The following is a 26,353-nucleotide window of genomic DNA, read 5'->3' on the forward strand; positions in this document are numbered from 1 at the left end:
TTTCCTGACAAATGTCATTTTGTAAGAACCCAAATGTTTGGTCCATACATACTCATAAGTTAGAGACAGCTGTTGTAATGAAACCCAAGTCCTATTTCTCTGACAGTCTAATCAGGATTGAAATAGGTCTTTGGCATATAACCAGAATACCTCAAAAATACATTCTAATTTAATATTAAAACCCGTGTTAGACTTTGTTTACCAGCTTACCTTATTTGTAGGTTTTAGGTGTGCCTTTTTTGAGATAGGTCTTGCTTATATTGTTCAGGTTCTTGTTAATCCCCTGAACTCAAGCAATCCTTTTGCATCAGCATCCCAGCTAGATGGAACTATGTATGCGTGAATTACTACTACTATTTCTGACATACTGTTGAGTCTGTACATTTTCCCTATTTTGTTATAGGTAGAGGAATACAGTGAAGAGTAATTGATGGAGTTCCTCCACTAATATCATCTCAGAGCCTTAAAACAGAATACATATGTGTATATCTATATCTATATAGTCTCAGTTGAGGATATATATATGTGTGTGTATACATACATATATATGTATATACGTATATATATGGCAAAGATAATGAGTAAAGCAATCTCCATACAGAAAGATCCAAGTCCAAGGAAGACTGGTTTGATAAGGAGAAAAGAAGAATGAACAAATTAATTAGGTATAGTTATGAGCTGCGGGCCGCGTTCCTGCCACCCTGCTCCCAGCCACCAGCTAGCTTTACACCCAAAATAACAACACACAAATTGTATTCCTTTAAATACTGCCTGGCCCATTAGTTCCAGCCTCTTATTAGCTAATTCTCACATCTCTTGCTTTAACCCATATCTAATAATCTATGTAACACCACGAGTGGTGTCTTACCAGGAAAGATTCAGCACGTCTGTCCTGGTGGCTGGCTTCATGGCATCTGTCTCCCTGAGGAGAGGCACAGCAGTCTGCCCCAGAGAGGAGAGGCGGGGCAATTGTCTGAGCCATCTACCTCACTTCCTTTTTCCTGTTCTGTCTAAATCTTGCCCTATCAAAAAGCCAAGGCAGTTTGTTTATTAGCCAATGGGAATCCTCCATCAATTAGGAGTCATTTTGAGTGGTCCAGGGAAAACACAACTGGAATTCAGGTATTAACAATGAGAGTGGACAGCCAGGAAAGGCAAGGACAGATGATTTTTGGAGGAAGACATACGCTAGCAAAACTGTTCTGTGATGGACTCTGAGCAGGATCAACACTCAGTGCTTGCTCGCCACTGGTGCAGACCACGCAGACATACGCATGTTAGGCGGCCTGAGTGGCTTCAGCAAGACACTTAGTTATCACCTCAGGCCTCACATGTGAAAGAAAAGGGATAAGCATTCCAAGATTGCCAGGCGGTGGTGGTACATGCCTTTAATCCTAGCACTCGAGATGCAGAGGCAGGTGGATTATTGTGAGTTCGAGGCCAGCATGGTATACAAAGCAAGTTCAAGAACATCCAGGGCTGTTACACAGGGAAACCCTGTCTCAAAAGAACAGAATAAACCAACAAAAAATGAAAAATGTGAAGCTCATAGTCTTTTCTTTGTAAATTATCTAACACATCGCCTGGAAAAAGGCAAATATTCAGTTAATCTAACTATTATTAATAGTAACGGACAGTAAGAAGTGATCGCATTTAGATGGAGCCATAGAGAGGAATAGATGGTAGCTCTCTACCCTGTTTAAGAACTCTTGTTCTTGGGGTCTGCCCTTTAATCCCACTGCCTACAAGTAACAACTTGCCATGCCTTGCACACTAGGCCACTGCCATCCATTTCTCGCCACTTAGTACAATGACTGGTTCCCAAATGATTTTTTTGTTGTTGTTTTTGAATGGCACTGATATGTAGAGTTGTAGGAGAGGGTGGGATTGCCAAACTAAGAATGTAGAGCCTGACCATGGGCAACAACTGCACTTGTTTACAGTGGTGAGATGATGTTGCCCCAGAAAAGCTGGGTAGTCAGCTTCCATTGCTCGGGAATGAAGACAGGTTTCACCAAGGTCTAAGAGGAAGGGGAGACTAAAAGAGGAGCCAAATGTCCCCAGAGCTTTGCTTCAGAGAGTGCAGCTTCAAGACCTGTGGACAGAATGAAGATAGCAGAATTAAAATGCAGATGGCGTGAGGAAGTAGAGACATTCATTGTTTTGGGCAAACATGGGATTTCTCTCTCAAGAAACCCATGGTAATGGTAAGGAGGGGTGATTATTTTTAATGCATTGCAGGTTAAAATGTTTCTTATCATTGTTCTTGAAAGTTGACAGAAAGAGTTACAGTGTAGGTAGTTACAATGGTAGTTCCTGCAGCTTCTTGAGAGCTGAGTAGACAGGTTAGAAGGTGTTGAGGGGGTATTCTATGCTATGTCCTGCAGATAGGTCTACATTGGCCAGTCTGAACACTTCTCCCTGAAGAAAGAGGGTCAGTCTCAATGAAGCTCCTGCAGCCTTCTCCTTTCTGGTGTTCAGAGCTTGTCATTCAAGCAGTATCATATGTCCAGGTCCTTTGCAGAGTTGGCAGCAGACTGGGAAGCACTCCAGCATTAGCTAAAGGAAGGGTGGAAGATGCTCACAGGGGTAAAGAATCTCCCACTGCAGCTCTTTGCTACTCTCTCCCTGAAACACATGGACGCTTCTGAGGCTTAACCAGTGTTCATAGTTTACAACAATCTATTTTGTAAGTGTGCCTAAGTTGGCAAACAGTCACATTGGGTCTTTTTGTTGTGAATAAATAGCATGCCAAAGTTTTATGCTATTTCAAAACATTATTTAAAACAAAACTTCCTTTGAAAGCCACGATAGTCTCTTACTCAAAATATTTATTTAGACCATATTGTTTAAGTATATGTAATTCCCTTAAGCAGGAATTTTAGTCTGTGCAAGTCTGAATCTTAAGAAGATAGGCCTTATGGAATTTATAGAAATACAAAATGAGTATTCCAGGGCTTAAGTGTTTATATATAAAAGGGTTGAGGTGTTCCAGTGTTTTATATTTGGGTATATAGAATTCATGAAAAAGGAAGCATCTGAAAAGATTTCATTCACAAATGAACCAGATGGATAATGTTATTTAAATAGTAATGAATGAATGAATGAATTAGCCAGTGCCAAGGTGTGTGTGTGTGTGTGTGTGTGTGTGTGTGTAACTAACCTACATCTTTTACTTGTTTTTGTCTTGATTATTACTAAAATTGAATTTTTGCTTTAAATGATATAAAATAAAAAATTGGCAAAATGATTAACATCAAATTAATGATTCAAAGTGATTGATGTCAGTTATTCTAGTGTTAAAATTGTCTTTGGGATATCATTTTTTATTGCCTATTTCTTGATTTTGATAAAACAAAGGTTTTAAAGGATATTTATATAAGTTTGTACTAATGTACTTCAAGTATTTTTAATGTTAATATAGTCTCCATGTCTGAACCTATAACTGGATACATTGAGAAGCACATTGTGTTTAGTGGAAACATTGTGTCTTAAACTTTTGGTCACAGCACAATCTAGTCTTGAGGTCTTTAATCAGTCAGTCAGCATGCTATGTGTGTGTAAGCTCTTCATAAACATATTATGATAATCAGTTAGTACAGGAATTGGAAAGTGAGCTTTTAGAAGAGTCCTCATGCCCACCTACTTCTTTAGTCACTAAACATGCAACCAACCCTTATAACCTAGATAGGGTACAGTCTGCTGACTGGGTTAGAAGAAACTCAGAAGGAACAGATGGATTGCCCGCAAGTATCACCTTTGTACTGAACAAAAGAAAGAATTAAGTCTGAAAGGAGCATAGATTGAGGACTGTCGGGTCTAAAACTGGGTTTGTGCCCACAGAGGGAGCGTTCATTAGTGAAACATGAAGTCTTTAAACCTGCATGGCGTGTACATAGGGAGAAGAAGTCCATTGAGTCCAGTGTGTTACAGATAGACTTGGCCCAAACATGTTAACAGTATCTAGCACACTGTCTGATACTAGGGAAGTACTCATGTAAAACCCAGATACTTTTAAGAAGGTGAGCTTTTGGAGTATCTAAGTGTAGTTGTCAGGTGCCCATCCACACTTTCAGGTAACTAGTCCTCTTTGAGGGTCCCCAACCCATCCCAGTCATCTTTGATTCTATCTGAATCTCTAGGGAGATGTTTTCCAGCAGCTCAGAGAGCCACAGTAGATTGTTAGTAGGTGAGTGATCGAGCTAAATTCCTTCTGTTTCTAGAATTTCCGTGCATCTAGAAGTAGTTTTATTAACTGAGGTCTCGTGGTACAGGCCAACAGGTTTAGCACAGTGTCTAAGCATGAATTTCACTCATAGAAAGTGATATTCCGTTTATGGAGCTTTCTAAGAATTCATTTATAATATGAACTGGTGAGATGATTGTTGAAATGCTTGTACAGAATTTAAAGGCATTTTGTGTGTTTGTGTATGTGTTAGTGTTCTAGGACAGAGTTTTATTTTTCTCAGAGTAGAATCTTCATGTAAATCTTTTTCTGTTTTATATCTGATCTCAAAATAAAGTTTCAACTTATTTTCTTGTCATCATTAAAATAAAAATATTGATTTTATTTTAATATAGGGATAAAACTAGAATTAATAAATCAAAGGAAAAACAAGAGATTGCGAAATGATAGCATTTAAGTGAAAGCTAAAAAAGGGGATTTTTCTAATAATTATTGTTTTTCTGCCATATTTTACTTTTACAGATATTTCCCTTGAACACTATTTGACTGGTACCTTTTTGAATATGTACGGTTTTGCATTATCGTGAAGTAGTTAGGTTAAATAAACACACACAGCAGCAGCAGAATTGTTTTTCTCTTTTGGAGATCTAGTGTTAAAAATCCAGTGTCCTGGGAAAACATGATCCTTTATCCACACTTACCTTGTTTTATCTTTGTATTTAAAGACTTAAGATACTGTGTTCACGACTGCTTTGCTTTCTCAACCCTTTGCTGTAAAATATTTTAATATAAAATTTATTTTCAAAAGTCTTCAGACCTTTACCAATATGAAACCTTTAATGGTAAAGATGGTACTGTTTGCTAAAACCGGTGAGAAATCATATGCTTTCCAACTGATGCTGACGCCTTCTGCTCCTCTCTTTTCAGGCCATCCGCTGCACACTGGTAAACTGCACGTGTGAGTGTTTCCAGCCTGGGAAGATTAACCTGCGGACATGTGATCAATGTAAACATGGCTGGGTGGCACATGGTGAGGAAAATCTAGACTCCTCTTTCTATCGTTCTTGTTGTGTCCCTGTGAGTGTGTGCATACACTCGGTGTTTTGCTTCTGTTTTTGTTTTAGAGAGTAGTCACCGACCTGGAAAAGAGAGCAGTTAGCTGTGCTCCAACTGTCAGCTAGTGTTCCTTCTGCAGCTCTCAAACAACATATTCTCCTCCCCAGGAAGAAAGACTAGGCAGGCAGCTCTCGGCAGAAGGGCGAGATGTTTATAGAATCCTTGGGCAGTGGGGTTCATACTGAGCACAGCAGCAGCCAACAAGTACCAGGCCTGATGGAAACTCAAACATACCACAGTTGGCCTTTCAGGGCCTGGACCTCAGAGGGAAGCTGGCAAATCTTCCTTGCTTGAGATCTTCTCCTCAGTGACTACACACTCTTGTCGTGTGTGCTAAGTTTATCCCTCCAGATGTTAAACTGGAGGTTTAAGGAGGGTGAGCAAGTGGCTGGTATCTGTAAAAGCAACCTGTAAATAACCCTTCAGTCTGCACTGGGATTAGAGGAGGCCCACGATGTTAAAGACGGCACTGTGTGTAGGTGTCATCGGAGTGAGGGTGGCCCAAGCAAAGATTCCAGTGGAGATTGTTTGCCAGGTACAAAGAGCTGTTCCGTCAATGTGGTTTTACTGCATATTTAACATATTATTGTGTGTGGTTTATGTTTATTGTGTTTAAGCAAAAGGAGACATGGAAATAAGCAGACGTTTCTCCCCCTCCTAGACAGTGTAATTTTAAAAGATAGGTAATGTTTATAGAAGAAACCCTGGCTTGAGTTTTTGACAGCCTCGGGTATTGGCTCTTAAGTGGACATACTCTTCATTCCCCAACAGTGCCAAACATTCAGTGGGTTGTATTTTTTATAAATGTCATGTTATTCTAGCAAGATCTGAGGTAACACCACCAGGCCATGTCTTGAAATGCTTTTAATTTATCATGTACCTCGCTTGCTTGGGCATGTGTGTTGGAGTTGAAGGGACCTCTCGACCGTGCTTCCATGAGAGAGATAGTCACATAAGGAAAAGTATTGGAAAGAGTGCGCTTGGGTGACACACCATAATCCTGTGACCAGACCTTCAGGGAGAGAACTCTTCCTGGCTTCATTAAGAAAGCCAAGATATTTAACACTTAGCCCAGCGGCAGGCAAGGAGCTGGTGCCGTGGTAGTGACGGCAGAGCTGCTGAAGGACTTCCGCTTTTCCTCCACTGGCTTCCTAGGGCCTCCACCCCAAAATTTCCTGGATGATGCGGTGTATGGAGGCAGTTTGGGCACATACTATTCTGGAATGACTGGGTGTCTTAAACAACAGAAGTGTATGTTCCCGTAGCTCTGGAAAGTAGATCCGGGAAGTCAAGTTGCTAGCAGAGCTAGTTTTATCCTGAGGGCCTTTTAGTCTTTGGGTGGCTTGCCTAGCGTGGTCTCTGCCTCTTTGCTTGCCTTTGGTGTCTGCTAGTGCTCTTGCTCTGCCCCTGCTTACCAGGGCCCCAGTCAGACTGCTCCTGAGGGCCACCCCAAGGGGCTCATTTTAACTTAATCCTATCCTTCTAAGGCTACATATCCAAATATAGCCACATTCCAAGATACCAAGATGTGACTTTAAGTGTATGAATTTTGGGGGAGCACAATTCAGTTCATGACACTTTTCGGACATCCTTTTTTTATTTCCTGGAGGAAATTGTGTGTGTGTGTGTGTGTGTGTGTGTGTGTATGTGTGTCTGTGTGTGTGTCTGTGTATGTGTGTCTGTGTGTGTGTGTCTCTGTGTGTGTGTGTCTGTGTGTGTGTCTTATGCGTGCTTGCTTATGACCCTCCTACTCCAGTCTTTGCTGTGCTGGGTTTACAGACATTCACTGCTATGCCTCACTGAGAGAATTGGTGAGCTTGGAGAGACTTGCACTACAGTGCCTAGCTAAAATTCTTGCTTTTGCTAGAAAATAATTAGAGACTTTATGCTCCTTACACATCATATGAGGTCATTGGAGGCATAGTGATACAGACTCTTCTAAGGAAAAAAGAAGTTATGGCTCTCTCCTTTAATGGTGTGTTACTTAACATGACCCTCAGCTCTCTTACTGTAAATTATGATACTAATAGTAGTGTTTAGTGCTGGAGGTGTAGCTCAGTGCTCGAGTGTGTATTTAAGTATTTGCTAAGTCCTGAGTTCTCATGTCAAATGATACTTTGCAATCTTACAGTGGGAAACTAGTGATAAAATAAAGGCTTTAATAAATATTCTATTTGAAAAATACATATTGGACAGAAGTTGTACAGTAAAGAGGGGTTAATAATTAGACAAAGGGCTTTTATTTTCCGTCCAGAGCCTTCTTATGTTAGCATCCTGTATCTACTGTGGGAGTCTCGGGAGACCAACAGTTGACCGTGTCACTAGAATTTGGTTTATATATCCACTTCCATGTGCATATTACATTAGTTGGGTAGTAAAATAAAAATGCTGGTTTTATTCCTTCCTGAAAAACATGTTTTAGTCCTGGCCAGTAAGTATTTTTTGGAGACTTTTTGAAGGATGTGAGTTTTTACCATCTTGAATAAGATGTTTCTATTACAATAAACTCTGTCTTCCCTACTGTATTATTACAAGTGCTTTTGCTAAGATAATTAATTTTGGGATTTCTCAGATCTAAGTAAAATTAATTCCAGTTGTTTCCCTCGCAGTCATCATCTTGACCTTTCTTCTAATATGGACATATCTGTGCAGAACTTGAAATATAGACACGGGGGTTTGCAGAGCCCACCCTCCCCGCTTCATTAGGGCAAGCATGGCAGTGAGGGTTGGCTCCCGGCCTTTGAGTTGGCAGTGGGATGAGAGCACCCACTCATTTTGCCCCTAGCATTTCCACTAATTGCTGCGTTCCCTCCTCCTGCACAGAAACCCTGAAATCATGTCTCCAATTATTTCTGCTCAGGTGAGACACAGCCGTCTTTCTGGTCGTGTTACCCATAGTGTCCTGTATGGAACAAGGAGGAGGTGACTCTGCCATTCTAGTGTGGGAATTCTCTTCAGAAATGTGTGCGATAGAAAAGGCGCTACACCAGCACACAGTACTGACAGTGCTGTCTTGTGACAGCATTGGTTACATTCTACTATTGCTGCTGTGATTTTTAATTTTTTTTTTTTTTTTTTTGGTTTTCCGAGACAGGGTTTCTCTGCAGCTTTAGAGCCTGTCCTGGAGCTAGCTCTTGTAGACCAGGCTGGTCTTGAACTCACAGAGATCCGCCTGCCTCTGCCTCCCGAGTGCTGGGATTAAAGGTGTGTGCCACCACCGCCCGGCTGCTACTGTGATTTTTAAAGCACACATACACGCACATATGCGTGCACATGCATACAGGAGTACTTGCTGCTTACAGATAACCGAGTACCTAACTCACACATTCTCTATTGTTAAAAAAAAAGCTGGAAAAATTTTGGTCTCTTTTGAATAAGTGTCTTCTTACATCTCCTTTGTTATTTGTTTCTAAAGCGTTGGCTTTTATGTGCCATTGTATAACATATATAGACTCACACACTATGTGCATGTTATATATATGCACACTCCATAGCCTTACACATTGCTTCTTGAGCTTGAATGAATTGAAGACATTAACTGCCTTCAAAAAACATTGGAGAGATGTTTTAAAATATTTGAAGAGGGATTAATTCATCCTCTTACAAAACCTGGGTGTTGAAATAACTTAGGGGGCAGCATTGCTCTTTACGATTTATGCTTTAAAATCTTTAGCACTAATGAGTCTGGGTGTGGGCACTCAGAACAGTTATTGGATACCAGTACGATTTCCTACTGAGTAAAAGTTAATAAATGATTTCCTATTTCCCTCATTTAACGAATGTTAGCTCTTTCGCTAATCAAAAGCAAGGTTTGTTGAATTTAACTTTTTCAAAAACAAATTTGTTTTCTTGGTATAGGATAGCCACCTGATGTATGTAATAACTTAGCTGATGGATTCAGGGCTTCTAATTCTGCCATGCTTTTATTTGGAACCCCTATAAAGGGCTGTAGCATCCTGCCACCTAATTTACTTTGCTCCTGCTTTCCCAACTAGCTTGCGTTCTCTCCCCATATCTTCCCTGCATTTGCCCAGAATGATCTGAGTTAGTTCTGGAAGTGAGGCTTTCCTACAAGGCCACCCTTGCCAGTGCAAGAATGCAGAGAAAACAGAAGACTGTGAGCACAACAGGACTATTTCTTTGTGATACATTTTTTTCTTGGTAGAAATTCAGTTTGCATTTTGATTCTTTCTTCCAACACTAAACTTCAGACTTATAGCAACCACTTGCAGACTTGTGTCTTCAGTCAAAGATTTGGCTAATAAAAACTAGCCAGTATTACCAGAATCTACTTGGTGCTGGGTGAGGTGCATGAGAACAAGGGAGTCTCTTCTCCATTCTTTCTGCTCTGGCTGTCAGGAGACATGTGCTGCCACCAGGAGCAGTTGCCTTGGTGAAAGCCATTTATTGTCTATTATTTGTAAATAAGCTGTAGTGCCCATAATCTAGATGAAGACATTATTTCTAAACCTTTAAATTCAGAGGGTAAATAAAGTAGCAAAAGTGAAAATAAACTAGATTCTAAATGGGGTTTTTAGGAAATATTTAATTATAAGCCAAGACTATTTTGAAATTGTTTTTATACAGTGGTGTATACCTTAGTTTCATAGCTAGTAAAGAGTGTAGGTCAACTTTAGAAATGTAATTTATTTGATTTTCCCCTTTACTGAACTAGTAGTGACTTTCACTTCTGATGAACCCTCTTTGTTCACATTGTCTCCGGTTTACATTTCCTCCAATCGAAATCAGTTCTGCTGCTCCGTAGTTTGGCAGATGTGTTAGAGGACATTTGGGAAGAACAGGAGGATTGCTCAGTAAGCTGTATAGTGCTCAGCTTGGTGAGCTGCACAGCAGCGCACGGAGTACAAATTATTTTCCTTATAAACTACTCCAGCATTGAGAAAAGAAAATCCCTTCCCCCCACCTGAGTGATGCTAAGCATTTTCCTCCACTTCCAGGTGATCTGCATTCAGATGGGGATTGTTTCTTTTGGCTGATGTCCCTCTCTATAAGGATGCTGTTGCCCTGGAATTCTTGAGACCACTGCTTTATTATGTTCTGTTACTATGATTTCCTTTTATCGCTTGCAGTTATTTAGGGAAAGTATAATCCTACGTTGTTATTTTAATTCTTGCTTCATCAAACCTGCTTCTTTCCTACCCATATTTTATCTAAACTTTTTAACTTTCTTAGTGTAACTTGAGTAGGCTTGCCTCATCTGGACTGCCTATCACTAGCTGCTTATTAAACATATATGTAAAGTATTTTGCCATGTGACCTTTAGTCCTGTGACATATGAGATGCTGGAGAAAATAAAGTTAATTGAGACTCATATGCCATCCTACTTGATGATTTAATGCACTGCAAGGCATTATTCATACAGTTGATTTATTTTAAGCATTTCTTTTAAAGATTAATTTTAAAAGATTATATGCGTGCATTTGTGCACGCTTACGCATGTGCCTGCAGGCCTATGTGCAGACACACACACACCTGCACTTGGGTTGGGGGAATATAATTAAGTTCAGGTGCCTGCAGAGGCCAAAGGAAGGCATTGAATCACCTGAAGCTAGAGTTACAGGCAGTTATGAGCCATCCTGTGTGGGTGCTGAGAACCAAACATGGGTCCTCTGCAAAAGCAGTATGTATTTATTAATTGCTGAGCTATTTCTCCAGCACCAGTTTAAAACTTGTCTTTGTATAATCCATGGAGCTTGATTTTTCTTCACAGTATCATTAAATTTGAATTCCCAGCTTTTATTTAATATGTCTTATCATTCTAGAGACCCTCACTCAAATGGAAAGTACAATAAAATTGTAGTAATTTTTTTTAAATGTAAGTGTACATCACAAAGATGTAGCTGGGTAATTTGTATTTTTATTTACCAAATGTCTAAGCTTCAGTTGACTTTCTATTATAAGACCCAGTTTGTAAAATAAAATTCTAATCCAGGATCTAGGGCATCTTGTAATCAAAACTCTTGGTTATATTAGTCCTACATTTAGAATCACGAGCTCTTGGAATTCTGTTTACAAATTCCTCAAATTTATTGGAGACGTGGTACCTTATAAAGACTTGAGCAGGACAGATCAAAACCAGTGCTTTGTTTCTTATCATACGAGAGGTCACATGTCTTCATTATTTGTCTTGGTCTTTGTTAGGCTTATGAATTGTCTAAACATCCATGAAACAAGTTTGTTCTCAACCAGTATCTTGTGTCTCCAAAACGTTCTCCCTGACTTGTAGTAGTAAGTCTGCCTTCCCCATCCAGCTTTCTCGCTCTAAATTTTTCCCTTCATGCTAGAAAGTCCTCTATCCAAAGCATAAAACATAACATTCTATGCACTCCTGTTTATTCCAAGAGACTTGGCAGCAGTGTCTATATAATAATTTATAGAATTATCAGGATAAATAGGAAACTGGAAGAAAAGAAAACTGACCTTTTCTTTGTTCAAGGAAATTAATGTTCTCACCTCCAAGCCTACTACAGAATTCTGGCCTAACTTAACTGACCTGGACATGGTCTGTTAATATGGTCTGCTTTGGAAGAACATTTTTAGCGGATTTTTAAAAATCTGGTGAGCTGCTGTACAGCAGAGTACTTGTTTGGGTGCTTATAGCATAGTACAGTAATGCTGTCCTGGGCTCAGGATAGAGACGCCACAGTGCATGCCCTTTGAAGATGTCTTTCTGTGCTGTGCTGCCCTGAAAAGGGAGCTCACCCAGTGTCTGCTGAGAAGAATCTGAGGCCCCGTTCTTCCACATAGCATACTAGAACTTGCTTGTACCTAGCTGCAAATTGTTAGAGAAAACAGTCTTAGCTGCCCCTGCACTCTGTTGAGGGTCCTGGTCTCTCTACAAGGAACGTCCTTGAACATTTTACACTTACTTCACTTGAGAGAGTAAAAACAAGGCCATTTCCTGCCTGGCACAGGAGACTGTTGCTTGACCTGAGGGCAGAGTGCCCTCTTAGGCCTCTCTCCTCTCCTCCCTGATCAGGGCTGATAAGCCATAAAGGGAGGACACCCTGATGTAGAGGCTTGTGCTTGATTAATGGCACTCACTGTTCTAGCGTTGAGTCTCGTGGTTGCTTGTTCCCACTGCTTTCTCAGCCTGCCCACCCTTCAGCTGTTGCTCTGAACTCCTTAAATTTTCTTTTAGCATAGCTCAAAAAGTACCTTTGTCTCAAAGTGCTGGGCCTTCTGCCTGCTAGCTTTTCAGATGTTTTTGTAATGGGATGTAGGATGAGTGTTGCAAGGCCTAGTGACCTAGGTGCAGTCAGTGCTGGTTTCCTGGTCAGGGGTTCCCTGGGTGGAAGTGAAGTATACAGAACTCTATCTGAGATCACGACAAAGCTCTCTATCAATTAAAGGGAGACAGCTGGAAAATGACTTAAATGTATTGAATGAGCTTGCTCTAGCACTGATTGTCAGAATTTTTTTCCAGGTTATAGAATTACGTTTTTCTCATTTTTCTGTGAAATATAAATAGTGAAAACTCCTACAGAAGGTTCTATATGATTTGTACATAGTAAAAGCTTGTTAAAGTGTTAGGTGTTATAATTACCAAATCAGAACAACAGATATGATATATCATAGTTGACTAGTGGAAAGACAGCTGCAGGCAGACTAATGTCTTTCAGCTTTTCAGTTTTTTTATGTGAAAATTCAAATAATAGGAATGTGCCCAAATATTGCAGTGCTCTGAAGGAAGATAAGAGATGGGAGTTACCCTTACATTCTGGCACAAGAATTCTAGCTGCAAATCCTATTATGAAGTCAATAAAGTAATTCTAAACATTAACATTTATGATAATACCTAAGAATTCTAGCACTTGATAGGTAGAGGCAGGAGACTCAGAAGTTCACGGTGATTCTCAGCTGCATGGTAAGCTTGAGACCAGCCTGGGATAGATGAGATCCTGTCTCAAAGACAAAAAAAAAAAAAACCAAAAAACAAACAAACAAAAAAAACCAAGAGTGTCTTGAAGTGCAATGTGGAAGGACTTTTCTTCAGTGTTGAGTTCTGTGCTAGTTATCTTGGCTGTTGTGCCCAGAGCTCTTTTGGAGTAATCATTTCCTCCAGCAACTCCAGGGCAACTGTGTTTGTTCCCTACTCCTAATATGTCATATGAGCTGTGTTTGAACAGACAGAGAAGCTGCTCTACCCCAGGAGTCACTTTTTGAGAAGTACAGACCAGTTAAAATGAGTTCAACAAAACTGGACTAGTTATAGGGTAAAACTACTTTTACCTATTTTCACACCTATCCTTTTTTCATGTGAATACTTTGGTGGGTATTTTATCCATCACTACTTTATCATTTTATTGCATTTTATTACATCATAAATTTTTATATCTTGCTAACGATCCTACAGGAAGCTTAATTGTTTATAGGAACATCTTAATTAACTAGAGTTCACCAGGTTAAGCGAAACACAAATTGAAGCTGTGATAAATGGAACACCCTCCGCTCCTCTCCTTTAATTGGATGCACTATTCAGATAAACTAGCATCTTCACCTGGGTCGTAAGGACTCATACACACACATGCTGTATTGATGCTTCCCACCATTCTTTCTCTCCGTTGTATCATAATGGGTAGCTTTCTCCAACCTCCCTCCATTCCTCTGTGGAATTGTGATAAGAATACTATCTCTCAGGATTCCAACCTGTATGCTGAGAGTCCTGAAATATTGTTCCTGCATCCCATTTTTTTTGCTAAGTATTGCCCCCTTTAGATCTCCCCAAATCAATCTGTTGTGAGCATATACACAGATTAGTGTGTTTTAGACACCGAGGAACTACCAGAGCCCAATAGATGTTGAGGAGTGGCGTTAAGAGGTCCAGTAGCCATATTATTTTCTCCTTTGTGTGGCTTTCCTGTAGCAATCAAAGCCCACACTGGCCTCCTGAGGTTCCCAATGTATCAGTGGTGAGTTGGTGACACTAGGCATGGGGTTACAAAGCCATCCAATTGAAGTGGCAGTTTATCTGGGACTTAGATTCACTTGGCCAACAAGTGTGAAGTCAGTGTTAGACCTGGCTGTCCAATAAGAACTCTTCAAGTTCAAACTGCGACGTGCTGTAAGTGTAAATATAAACCAGATTGGGGAGGTGCCATCTTTAAAAAAAGGTTATAAAATTATATAACAATGTTATAAAAGAAGTATTCTTATATTGGCTACATATCAACGTCTCTGATAAATGTGATAAAAATTTCTAAAGTTTTTGTCATTGTTTACTTTTTTGCTTTCATCAGTGAAAGTAGAAAAAATAGCGATTTAAAAAGCACCTTGAGAGCCTGGGAATGTAGTTCAGATAGGACTGTACTTGCTGTCCAGGCACAAAGTACTTGGATCAGTCCCCAGGACCACACAAAGCCGGACAGGCCTGAAGTTTCAGCACTCAGAAGAGAGATGCTAGAGGATCAAAGTTGTTCAAGGTCGTTCTTTGAAATAGTTCAAGACCAGCCCAGGTTACACAACCCCCTTCCCCCTCCAGATTGTTGAATCCGCTGTATGCCACCATGCTGCTGGAGCCTGTCTGTGTAGAACAGAAACTCAGAATACCCAATCTTAGGTCAAAATGGGTTGGCGGCAGAGTGGTTGGAACTGGCCTGCCACCCTGAGAGCCTCATTCAGGCACTAGTCTCTTCCTGTCGCTGGGAACTCTCCCCGGAGCTTCCCACTTGAGCAGCTCCACAGTTTTGAACAGTAACTTTCCTGTGGCACCCTATTCGTGAGGAGCGGGTGGCTGCTCCCTCCATTCCCTGTCCTGCACCCAGAGTGAGTGCCTGCTCTGGTGTGCTCTGAGTGCCTCTCACAGGAGGCTAGCTTCCCTGTGATGCCACCCTCCCACCTCCCACAGAGCCAGGGAGCCCTAGAAAGGCTACTTCATTTTTGGGATGCTTCTGTGTTCTGTCAGTATCTGACTCCTGAATGCCCCTTTCTTTCCCAGAAGTCCTTTGCTGTGGTAAACAAGGCTGCTTCTTCCTTCTTTTAATTCCCATCCCTTCCTCCTCCGGAGTCTTCACTCTGTGTTTCCTTTACTCTTTCTCTAAGTCTTTAGACAACAAAGTATGGGAGAGCTGTATGGAAGGTTCTGTAGCTCCACTACCTAGGAAATACATTTCAAAGTCATTAACTTTGTTGGATCCTTAACAGATATTTGAATTTTTTTAAGATACAAAACCTAGAGTCACATAACTGTGTTGTAGTTGTGGTTCTTTCAGACTGCTTTTCCTGTGAGCGTAAGAAATTCTTGCTTCTGCCTTGCCTGGTCATCCTTTCCACTATCAGTAAAAATTAAAAAAAACCAAATCAACTTCTAACATAAAAGAAAACACCTGTTTGGCTTGGAGAGCTTGGCTAGGGAGATCCTTTTTCTGACATGCCAAATGCGACTGTCACAGGGCCCCTGGAAAAAAAATCTTTTTTTCCCTCTCTCTATTTCATGTGAGCATTGGCAGAAACTCTGACAAGCAGTTCTTCATATTTTATTATGTTCTTGTCTGCAGAATCTCTGTCAGGCAAAAACCTTGTCAGCGGAAAACCTGTCGTAGGATCAGAGGAGACAAAAACAGGTGTCACACAGGCAGTCAAAACTGAAGGAAAAAAAAGATTAGGCTAAAGAGAGAGAGGCAGACAATTACATTAATGCCATTGCTTTTATCTTATAGATGTGTGTTATTATCTCGGGGTGCTGAGTGCGCAATTGCCTCACAGAAGAGTAGACAGGAGACAAGGGGAAACTTGATAGTTATTAACTGAAGAGGCAGCGTGTCAAAGCTGGATGGGGTTCAAAGTTTTACAGAGGGAAAAAATGCAAGCAGCAAGCAACGGCTGTGTGGTTCTGCTTTCGGCTACGTAAACTTAGTAGCAATCTAACGTTTTCTACTTGGAAAAAGATCATAGAGAAAAAAATAATGAAAGATTTGATAGGGAAGCTTTGGGGGTAGCATTTATTCTGTGTGCATGCGACTCAGTCGTAGAGACATTTCTGTCTCATAAAATCTCGCCACAATGCGAGACATGGTGGGGCATGAAGACAAGCATTTGTCAGTTCAGCTGTGTTGTTTGGATATGTTTAAAACACCTATTATCAACACACTTTTAATTAAAAAAAGCTATTAAGAAGCCCTTTTACTAAGTGTGAACATCTGTACACGCAAGCTGTAAATTAGAAGATCACATATGTGTGCCTCAGTCAGAGACTAAATGAATTTGGCAAGTGTTTTCTATTACTGGGTTTTTAAACACAGTCATATCTAAAGAAAATAACAAATGCTACATTTCACGATTTGCATTGATTTTTTTATTGTGTGTGTTGGTACTGATTAATAGAACTTTTCTAATTAGAAATTAGAGTCCTTATTATGATCAGATTAGTAAACAGAACTCAATGCAGCAGCAAACATCTCTTCTGTTTCTTTGTTTGCTTTATTCCTCAAAACTTGTCTTCTAAAAGCTGACGCCATGGTGACGTGAATAGTAGTTTCGTTTTGCCAGTTGCTTAAACCGTGGCCGATTCTTGGTTTTGTTGATAGCTCACACGTGCCTGGCAGCCCACTAACAGAGGAGGAGGCAGAAAGTGTCGTTCCTTTCTGGTCAGTCGTACATTGGTTATGCTAATGAAACATCAAGAGACGTTCTGGCTATTGCCATTTTTTGGTCATGCATTTAATACTTGGTTAGTTTAGATTCTTGCTAAGTCCTAAGACTTCCTTCTTCTCAATCTTTTTTTCTTTTAATGGTCAAATCTTTATATCAGGTCTTTGATCCCACAAATCATCAATTTGCAAAGCAGTTTGATAGTTGAGATTTGCATTACATAATCAGGCAATCCAGAAGAAAAGAAAAATCAGCGTCAGAAGTGCCTGTGGTAGCCCAAAGTTTTAAGGGACTCCATGCAGTGGAAGAAGGTGAAAAGACTGATTATAGATTTAGAATGGATTGCGGACTGCCTTACAGCGGGAGAAGGGAAGCCTAGTGACACCAAGGTGAAACATGCTTAAAAACAATGAAGAACTTAGAGTCTAGTAAGTTCTTTTAGATGTTTGCTACCAGACAGTCGCTTGTAATGCCAGTGCTTTTACTCAAATCCTGAGATGTTTTCTTAATGTAAAGTTTAAAGCATGTGCTGCATTTGTTTCTTTCATGAAAGTGTTCTATAGATATATATTCCTTCAAGGAAATTAAGTCTATAAAGCTTATGGTTTGTTTATATAAGTATTCAGGATTTGCTTTTTAATAAAAAAGACATGCAACTCACTCAAGAAGCAAATTTTAAAATTTCATGTTCCATTTTAATGGGTTATGTTTTATAAGCAGCATACATGGATGCAAAAGTTGAATGAAATAGGGATCATGTAGCCAACTTTAGACTAGCGTTGGCATCTCAGCATTGGACAGGACCACAGCAGAAGTAATAAACCTGTAAACCTGGTTTCAGAAAAGAATGTAATTACCAAAACTCTTCCTACAGCTACTGCCAAGTCTGTAGACGAATTTTTCTTTCTTTACCACCTTCAAGGAAAGTTGCTGCATAGGAGCAAATATGTGCCCCTAGACTTGGGCCAGGTAGGGAAGAGGCATGAGGGGAACCCAGAAAAGCAGCCCGGTGCACCTGCCTGCCCAGGGTGTGAGCTTTTGAACATCCGTGTGTTGACAGTCTACTTTTATGGGTGCTGCAGTCAGACATTAATGATTTCCAACATCAGTTCTGAAGACTTCATTATGCATAAGGCCACAGGGGAGAAGTGCCAATCAGTTTGAAATACTAGCTTCATGGTCTCAAGTGCAGTTCACACTCTCCCCCTGACTAATTGTGGGAGTTTCTGTGTGTCTCTTCCCTCATTCCGAGAGCTGCATGCCGACTGGAGCTGATTAATAGAGTGGATGGTGGGGCTTGCTATGAGAACTGCTTTCATCCCACCTCCTTCCTTACAGTGTAGAGCCATATTTGTAACAGATTATAGGTGTATTTATAGACGATCCCTCATCCATTAAGGGGTCATCACATGCATTATATAAGGTGGTGCCTGTAATCAGGGTTTGTGGAGTCTTGGTGTAGAGTCCTTTGAATCTAAAACTCAAATTCTCTGTATACCTCCGCTGAAGTTTTCATCACCAGCCTGGGAAATCAGCTTTTTCAACTACCTATCATTTTCTTTCTTCTTTGCTCCAAAATAATTTCTACAAGTAAGACTTCTCTCTCCTTCTCATTAAGTCATCTAATTAATTCAACTTTGACAGAAACAGGGAGAAAGTTATGACTTAAGTAGAACACGAGTTATTGTAAAATGTACCTAATTTGCTCCCAATTACATAATTCTTTATCCCAAAAGTAGTGAATAAAATCTGCAGATCTAAATATTATCCAAGTCATAAGGAATTTTCACTAATCACAATCATTTCTAACTCCATGATCTCCTGATTCCCTGAAACGGGTTTTAATATGCTATCATTGCTCTTTATTAATGTCCCTTAGCGGGGAAGCTTTTATTAGGATCAGGCTTACAGTCTCTGAGAAGGTTAAGTCTTTGCCTTGAGCCCTGATGGTCTTTTCTAGTAAGAGGACTGAGTCTTATAATGGCAAAGGATTGATGTTATAATGATTCCAAAGGGCCTCTTTATGATGAAATTCTAAATACGCAAAATCCCATTAAACCTGTAGAAGTTCATGGGCTAGCTCCATTGAAATGACATATCGTTATATTGGGTATAGTGTGCTTATTATAAAGTGTGGCATAAGAGGAAATTATTGGTCATATTAGCAGAAATGAAGAACCACTCATACCCATAAATTCAAAAGCTATGGCCTAGACATTTGAGGTAGAAGCAGTAACAATATTCAGTTTATAAGTAATCAAAATCTTAAATTTTGAACTCAGAAATTATACTAACAGAATTCTATTGCTAAAAAAACTTAATTTTAGAACTTTAACAGTAATCATGAAAAGAATTCTATAAAAAATTATTCAAGATATGTGTTAAATGTTAATCTATTAGAAATTAGCACGGTGTGCCTGGGTCCATATGTCTTAAAAACTGACCACTTGGCACTACTATGATGTGGAATCCGACCGACTGGTAGTTAAGAAGGCATGAAGTTCTCCAACTCGCTTTGCAATTTAAAGCTCACTTTGCATGTTTCCAATGTTAAAAGAATGAATTTTATAAAACTTATAAAATTGTTTCAAACTGACATTTAAAAACCTTAAAATATCCAAGGCAATACTAAAATTAGTGAAATAACAGTTTTTCTTTTACATGCTTTCCATATTAATTTCTTCTTATTTTACGCTATAGAGTGGGCGGTTTTTAATACCCATTCCACTTTCCGCACTTCTTATTTCAGTGACTAAGAAGGATGTCGTAAGTGCCACACCACTGCGCCGGGACAACTGTTAGGTGGGCTCCACTGTAGTTAGCATATTCCTGCACTGATCACCAGAGTCACTGGAACTGGACTTTTAAAGAAAATAATATTTTTAAGAAGTCGTGTAAAACTAAGAGCTATAAACTACCACTGAGAGCCAGTTTTCTAAGATCACTGAAAAGCACTTTTGTACGCCTACATTAATAAAAAACAAGCATTTGAGTATGTTCTTTTTTCTGTGACCTTCACAGAAATTTTAGACGTAGAGTCTTCAGAATTGCAGGTTTGCATTTATTCTAATTTATTAGGGAGTTCTGGAGTAATTCCTGTTATTGAAAATTGAAACGAAAAGTTATACACTATTATTATTTACATTACATAATTATTATTTCATTAGATAGACACCCATCTCAGTATGCATGTGTTCGAAAAATATATTTTGTAATGGGCATTACTTGGCTAGATTTGCAATATAGTCAAAAGTTTATGTTATTATATTTTTATTACATATTCTGTGTCACATCTTACACTCACATTTCCAATTCATTAATGAACCCACAAAATTCTTCCTGTTGTCTTGTTTATGATTCTGTTCTTCACCTCAGTGAATGTTCTTTTTCTGTGTATACATGTCCCTTGTTATTTTTTGAGTTTTATTGCTTAGCCATCCCTTTGGAAGACTGTAGATCCACTCAAGGTATTGAAATTTTAAGCAGGCCTCAATTTCTGCTTTTCTGTAATTGCGAGTTTGAAGTTCTGTTTCTTGCACTTTATGGAAATCTAAGTAAATTATAATCCCTCATCAACTTGATAGATAGTTCAAGAGCTGTATGGGTGTGTGTGGGAGTGTATGTATGTCTAACTCAAATTTTTATTGTGTATTTAGACCTTCTGCTCTCTTCAGATGAAATTCTACATACAAAAAGGGAAGTGGACAGGGAGGTGTGGTGGAGGTGGGTATAAGTCATGACTAGAAGACTTAGTAAATACATATGATACTCTAGGTTCAATCCCTGGCATCCTAGCAACCTACGCTTTAACATAGAAATAGGGTGATTTTCTCTTCCCTTTAGTTTTCTCCCAAGCCTTTTATAAGATGGAAATAATTTTCTCTCAGTAGACCCTGTTCTTGTTGGAGGACTGCTCTCTGGCCTGTCTGTCCATGGATCTCTTTTTCTCTGCAGATCTGGGACTATAAGCCTAGCACATGGGTCTAAAGCTAGTGATTGTCTGTGGGTGATTTTCTGATTTATGACCCATCTGTTGACATTATTGCTGTTTTTTCATACTAGACTCCCATCTTGCTTTTTCCGTATCTAGAAAATGTTAGAAGCGATAGGAAAGGGAATAAGTACATCTTAGAATTCCTGTGAAGATAGCACCCTAACTTTGTCCTTTAAATTGTAGTAACTCTGCAGCCTCATTGTTCTGTGGAGGTATAAAGAGTAGGGGAGAAGGTGGAGAAAGGGACCTGGGTGAGCCCCTTAGAAGGTGGACACCTCAGGCGTGACTCTTTCCTTACAAGGAGTGTAACTGTGCTTTCCTGTGTTAGCTGTTCCTCCATTCAGCAGTATGCATTCTCAACTCCCACAATGGGCTGAGGCAGTTGTTGCTACTACATAAAGCCAAGCTCCTGTGACCTTAGCCAATGCAGCGTGTGGCTGGTACATGCACAGTTAACATAGAAGTGCCAAAACTCTTGAGATATTTGACTAGATTTAGGTAAAGAAAAGAGAACCTTAAGTGAAGCTCGAAAAGGAAAGGGCTCATGAGAAAGCAGAAAGATACCTGAGAGCTGTCTTGACATTAATGTCTGAAAAAAAATGAAGCCTTGCGGAGGGAACGTTGCTTGTGTCTGCAGCTTCTCCCTAGATCCCCCACTTCATTCTCCAGCTTAAGTGGTCTCGCTTGGTCCCCACACTCCCCCTGTAAATTATGTTTGAATGATAAATGTGTGTTTGCAATTTTGTTTTTGCTTTCTTTGGATTTGGGTTTGGGTTTGGCGGGGGAGTAGTTCAAGACAGTTTTCTCTATGTATCCCTAACTTTCCTGGAACTCACTCTATGGCCTCAAATGCAGAGATCTACCTGTCTCTACCTCCTGAATGCTTAAATAAAAGAAGTATCACCATGCCCAGTTGGGGTTTTGTTTGTTTGTTTTGTAATTTTTTTGAAGTCTTTTTGCCATCCTCTTTTGACCACAAGTGGTCCTGAATTATCTGTTTTGTCTTGAAACTTAGCATAGGGCTTGGAAATACCCATTGAATGGTCAAATATTAAAGTGCTAGGAAATCAGTGAGTAACTTTGGTTGGCACGGAGGGTTCATGTCAGAGTTTTATTATTCTGGGAAGTAAAACAACCCTGCTCAAGGTCATGTAACCATGTTTAGCCTACACATGTGCATGATGTGTGTGTCTGTGTGTATATACATGTGCAAGAGTGTGTAGTGGAGGGGTAAGCTACATGAAAAGACTGGGGAGTCTTTTGAGAGACCTTTCAAGCACATTTTAGGAAAACTGGCTTGGTTTTACTTGTATTAGACATGAGAAGAAAGACAAAACCTACTGAAGAAGTGTTGTAGTAATGAGGGCATGAGGGTCTAAACACCTGTTTTGAAGTGGTAGAAGTTAGATTGGAAAGAAGGAATTGATCCATGACAAACTCCAATGGGACTAATAAGTGACTGATTATGCAAGAGAGCAAGAACTAATTAGAGTTGGTTTTGAATGTTCTTGCTAATAATATTGAGAGAAAAACAATTCCAATGAAAGAGAATCTTGTATCTGCAGTTCTCATCTCGGCTATATAAAATCACTCACTAGAAGACAATGCAGACATAGGTATGTGCATAGTCCTTGCTTTGCTATTGGGATGATAGATAATTTTACCTTTTTCCTTTTTGTTACGTTTATATCATTTTTAAAAAGAGTATTCCTATGAGAAATTAGCACAATAAAAAAAAGTTGGATTTGAAACATTTTTGGCCGAGTTTCCTAGTCCTACCTTTCTGAGCAATACAGGCCAATTATGTGTTTAGATTTGAGAATATGGAGTTGAAGTTACAGGATTGCGTGAGGATAACAGGGTTCCAAGGGGCAGATTAACACCTGAGGGAATCATGAGAGGCTGCGTCTCTGGAAACCAGATCCTTTCTTTCAACTCTCAGTAGGTTTTCCTCTGCAGATCAGAATGTCAGTTATCTGCAGCCCTGCTTCATCTTCACCCGAAGCATATTCCTGCCCTGCTTCTTGGCTTGATCTTGTTTCTCTGCTTTCCACTCCCTTGGGAGTTAAGGCAGGTGTGGCACTCTTCCAGCCTCTGGGGTGCTGCACCTGAAAGAATTTTGAGGCCCAAGACCTGTGGTAACAGTTTCATACTCCAGGTAATTCGCCAAGGTTGTCGAGCAGCTGGTGTAGCTGGGTTGTAGCCCTTGGTACCTGAGTTTAGGGACTCTATCCCTAGTCTGGAAAAGAGCAGTTATGCTTTATACTCTAAATCATTGCTTTGGGGCTACTCTTTCTAAAACTTCACCTTTGTTTCCAGCATTCTTTCTCCAGATAGTATACCACAAAAGTTCATTGCAAGACCTTTATTATTTCCACCTATTATGTGTCTACAGTAAAATTAAGAAAATGCATTTATAAATGGAAAATCTTATTTTTTAAAATTTTACACATCACTGTAGATAAAATCAAAAATGATATGAATGTTTATGTTCATGCTTTATTGAGCAGGGAGTAGATTACCAGCCAGGGAAATAGATAAAACTCTAGGTTGTTTCTTCACAGGTTGTCTGGATAAGTAGTATCTATAAGAGGAACGGTAAGCTCTGTGTCTGTGCCGTTTTCCATTGTGACAGACATAACTGCTGAAACGCCTGTCATATGTGTAAACATTTACTAACTTTTCTAGGAATACAGAGATCACAACGTTTATGTGTTTATAACAAAAAGAAAGTATGTCCTGATAACAGTTTATGTGTTTATAACAAAAGAAAGTATGTCCTAATAACAGTTGACATCTTGGTTATTTTTTTCCATGTCATTTTACTGATAAACTAAATACAGTCTGTCAGGAGGTCTCTAGTCTCTAGTAGAAAATATTCTAAACTTCATAAGATAAAATAAATTCTGAATAGTGATAATTGAAATCAGTTTGGAAATCAGTGTGTTTGTATGTGTGGTATATGCATGTGTACATGTTTGTATACGTGTGTAACTGTAGAAACCAGAGATTGTAAAATATTTTACGTTGTTTGATTGAATAGGTGATAACTACCTTTTTAAGTAGTAAACATAGTTTCTGGAAGAAATTATGTGAAATTTATAATCTACGGATTTTTTTCCAGTGTGTTTTGAAAATTATAGAGGCCCAGGAAAATTAAAAATTAAATTAAACTGAATTTAGAGAATGCGGTGGGCTTTTCTGATGTCCGAGAGACCCCTCCTATGGATGAGTACGCATTGAGACTAGTAAGAGGGTGGTCTGAACACTCAGGGATTTGGAGTTCATCTTCGTTGTTGGTCACTTTTCTGTGTGTCCTCTAGGTGATGGCGCATGTAAGAGTCACCTGGCATGAGGTCTCAAGTCTTAACGTGCTCCTTCTGCTCCTCCCCAGGCTGTGCTTGCAGATCCACGGCTGAGGTTGGCTCAGCTTCTTTAGCTACTGCTATTTCCAGAAGCCACGTTTCTCGTCTCCCGTGCTAACCAGCAGCTGCTTCTTTAACTAAACTTCTGCACTTTTGTCAGATTTTCATGTTACGTTAAAATTTTCCATTTTGTAGAACATTTAATGTTTTCTCTGTCCTATTGAAAAAATAAGATTGAAACTTTTCCATAGACTTTTGCTTGTTAGGATTAAGGCTCCCAAGAGCCCCCTCACCCGTCCGACCTTTTAGAGCTATGTCTACTCCTTTGCCTCTAGCATTGCTCAGCCCTGGCCAGCAATGTTAACATCTAGTGAACAATCTCTAGAAATGCAGTCGTTTGGTCACACTGGATCAGAAAGTCTGAGAGAGCAGCCCCGTTATCTGTGATCTCACAGGCCTTTCAGGTGGTTCTGGTGCCCGCCATGATTGAGAACCTCTGCCTTGATTCCATCTGCCTGTATTGCTCCCTGAGTTGTATACTAATTCATCCATGCCTTCCTGACAGACGAGCTCTCCCCCTGTACCAGAGAGCCTGTAGGAGTCTCTTACAGTGTGAGCATCTCCTGCATCTGTCTTTGAAGGTGGAGGCCACAGCATAAATTACGTTTCATCTACATATAGCCCCTTTTCAGTGGTCTGTTAGTAAGTGCTGATGAGCAAGGGAATGTATGCATGAATGAAGGACAGCATTTTAGGGGGAGCTGTGATCAATAAGGTCGGCTGCTGTGGAGAGATCACGTAGAATAATGAATGAAAAATCTATTGGATTTCACAGTAAGGCAGGTGTTGGTGACCTTTGAAATGCTTGCTTCAGCAGAGTGATGGGCAGGAAGCCCAGATTTCTGGAAGTTAGGGTTGTCCAACATGATAAGGACTTACACATTTCTTACTGTTTATCTATCTGAACATACAGAAACAGAATTTTCCTGGGTGAAATTACTGAATTACTTTTTTAGTTGGTAAACTGACTCAGTTTAGCCTGTGATCTTAAGATATATGATCGTTGTAACATGATGTATTTTCTAGTGTTAAAATTAAATGAACTGATTATGAGCCCTAGAATGATACAGGACGTGCAGCAAGTGCTCAAACGGCCGTTTCCCTCATTTCTTCATCTTATGATTATTTTTCTTCACTAAGGCTGTTAAAGACATCACTGTGAATTTTATAAAAAGTGAACTTTTTTAGAATATTCTTTATTTCAGTCACTGCAGAAATTATGAATTATATTTGAACTGGGAAAACATGCCTTCAGTTGAACCAGGCAATATATTTGAAATTGCATCCATCTGCCCAGAGAAGTTCCTCCAAAGGCAGTTGAACCAGTGGCAGTGTTTCCAGTAATTCTGATGAATGGGAAATATAATTTATGACTGTATTTTAATTTTTAGTTTCAATTTGAGAGAGGGAAGGAGTAAGGAATTGAGATTGAGGGAGACTGATTGATGGATCGATTATTAGATTCATGTAACTGATACGTTCTGAGTCTCATGCACATCATTAGGACTGGTGTGTGATGTTTCTCAGATTATCTTTTAGCCTAGCAAATTCAGTTCATGGGATTCCTGTTTTCAAGTTCTTATATTAGCTACAAATACAGAGGAAAAGAAGAATCCTCACTAGTTGTCAATAAAATCCTGAATTTGATCTTACAGCCCATCATTCCACCATTTGTTATGGTCAGGGAATAGGACAAATTGGCTTTTCCTCATTGACCTAACTTATGCTTCTAACCATGCACGAGTTAGGCCTGAATCCTCCATAGTTGGGTAGATAGTGAAATTCAACAGAGTCCAGCTTTGGATTGGCTCATTTTATGTCCATTAATAGACTAACTTCTTATTTTGATTTCTCCACATGCTGTCAAAATTTGGTGTGTGTGATGGCATATGACTTAAATACCAGAATTCAGGAGGCAGAAGCAGGCAGATCTGAGAGTCAGAGGCCAGCTTGGTCTACACAAGAGTTCTGAAGCAACCAGGGCTACATAGTTAATCCTGTCTCAAAACTAACATCTTGGTG

At 39.7% G+C, this 26,353-nt stretch overlaps 1 protein-coding gene across 2 annotated transcripts in view; it reads left to right on the top strand.

Moving 5' to 3' along the window:
* Nucleotides 1–26,353, top strand: part of Bnc2 (basonuclin 2) — a 272,872-nt gene that overhangs the window by 132,224 nt on the left and 114,295 nt on the right. For both annotated transcript variants that reach the window (XM_038334952.1, XM_038334953.1), the window contains one exon: nucleotides 5,114–5,216. In XM_038334952.1, the coding sequence (XP_038190880.1) occupies nucleotides 5,114–5,216 (103 nt within the window). The remainder of the gene's footprint in view (nucleotides 1–5,113; nucleotides 5,217–26,353) is intronic.

The sequence above is a fragment of the Arvicola amphibius genome, chromosome 6 (assembly GCF_903992535.2).
Source record: "Arvicola amphibius chromosome 6, mArvAmp1.2, whole genome shotgun sequence".
Taxonomy (NCBI): domain Eukaryota; kingdom Metazoa; phylum Chordata; class Mammalia; order Rodentia; family Cricetidae; genus Arvicola; species Arvicola amphibius.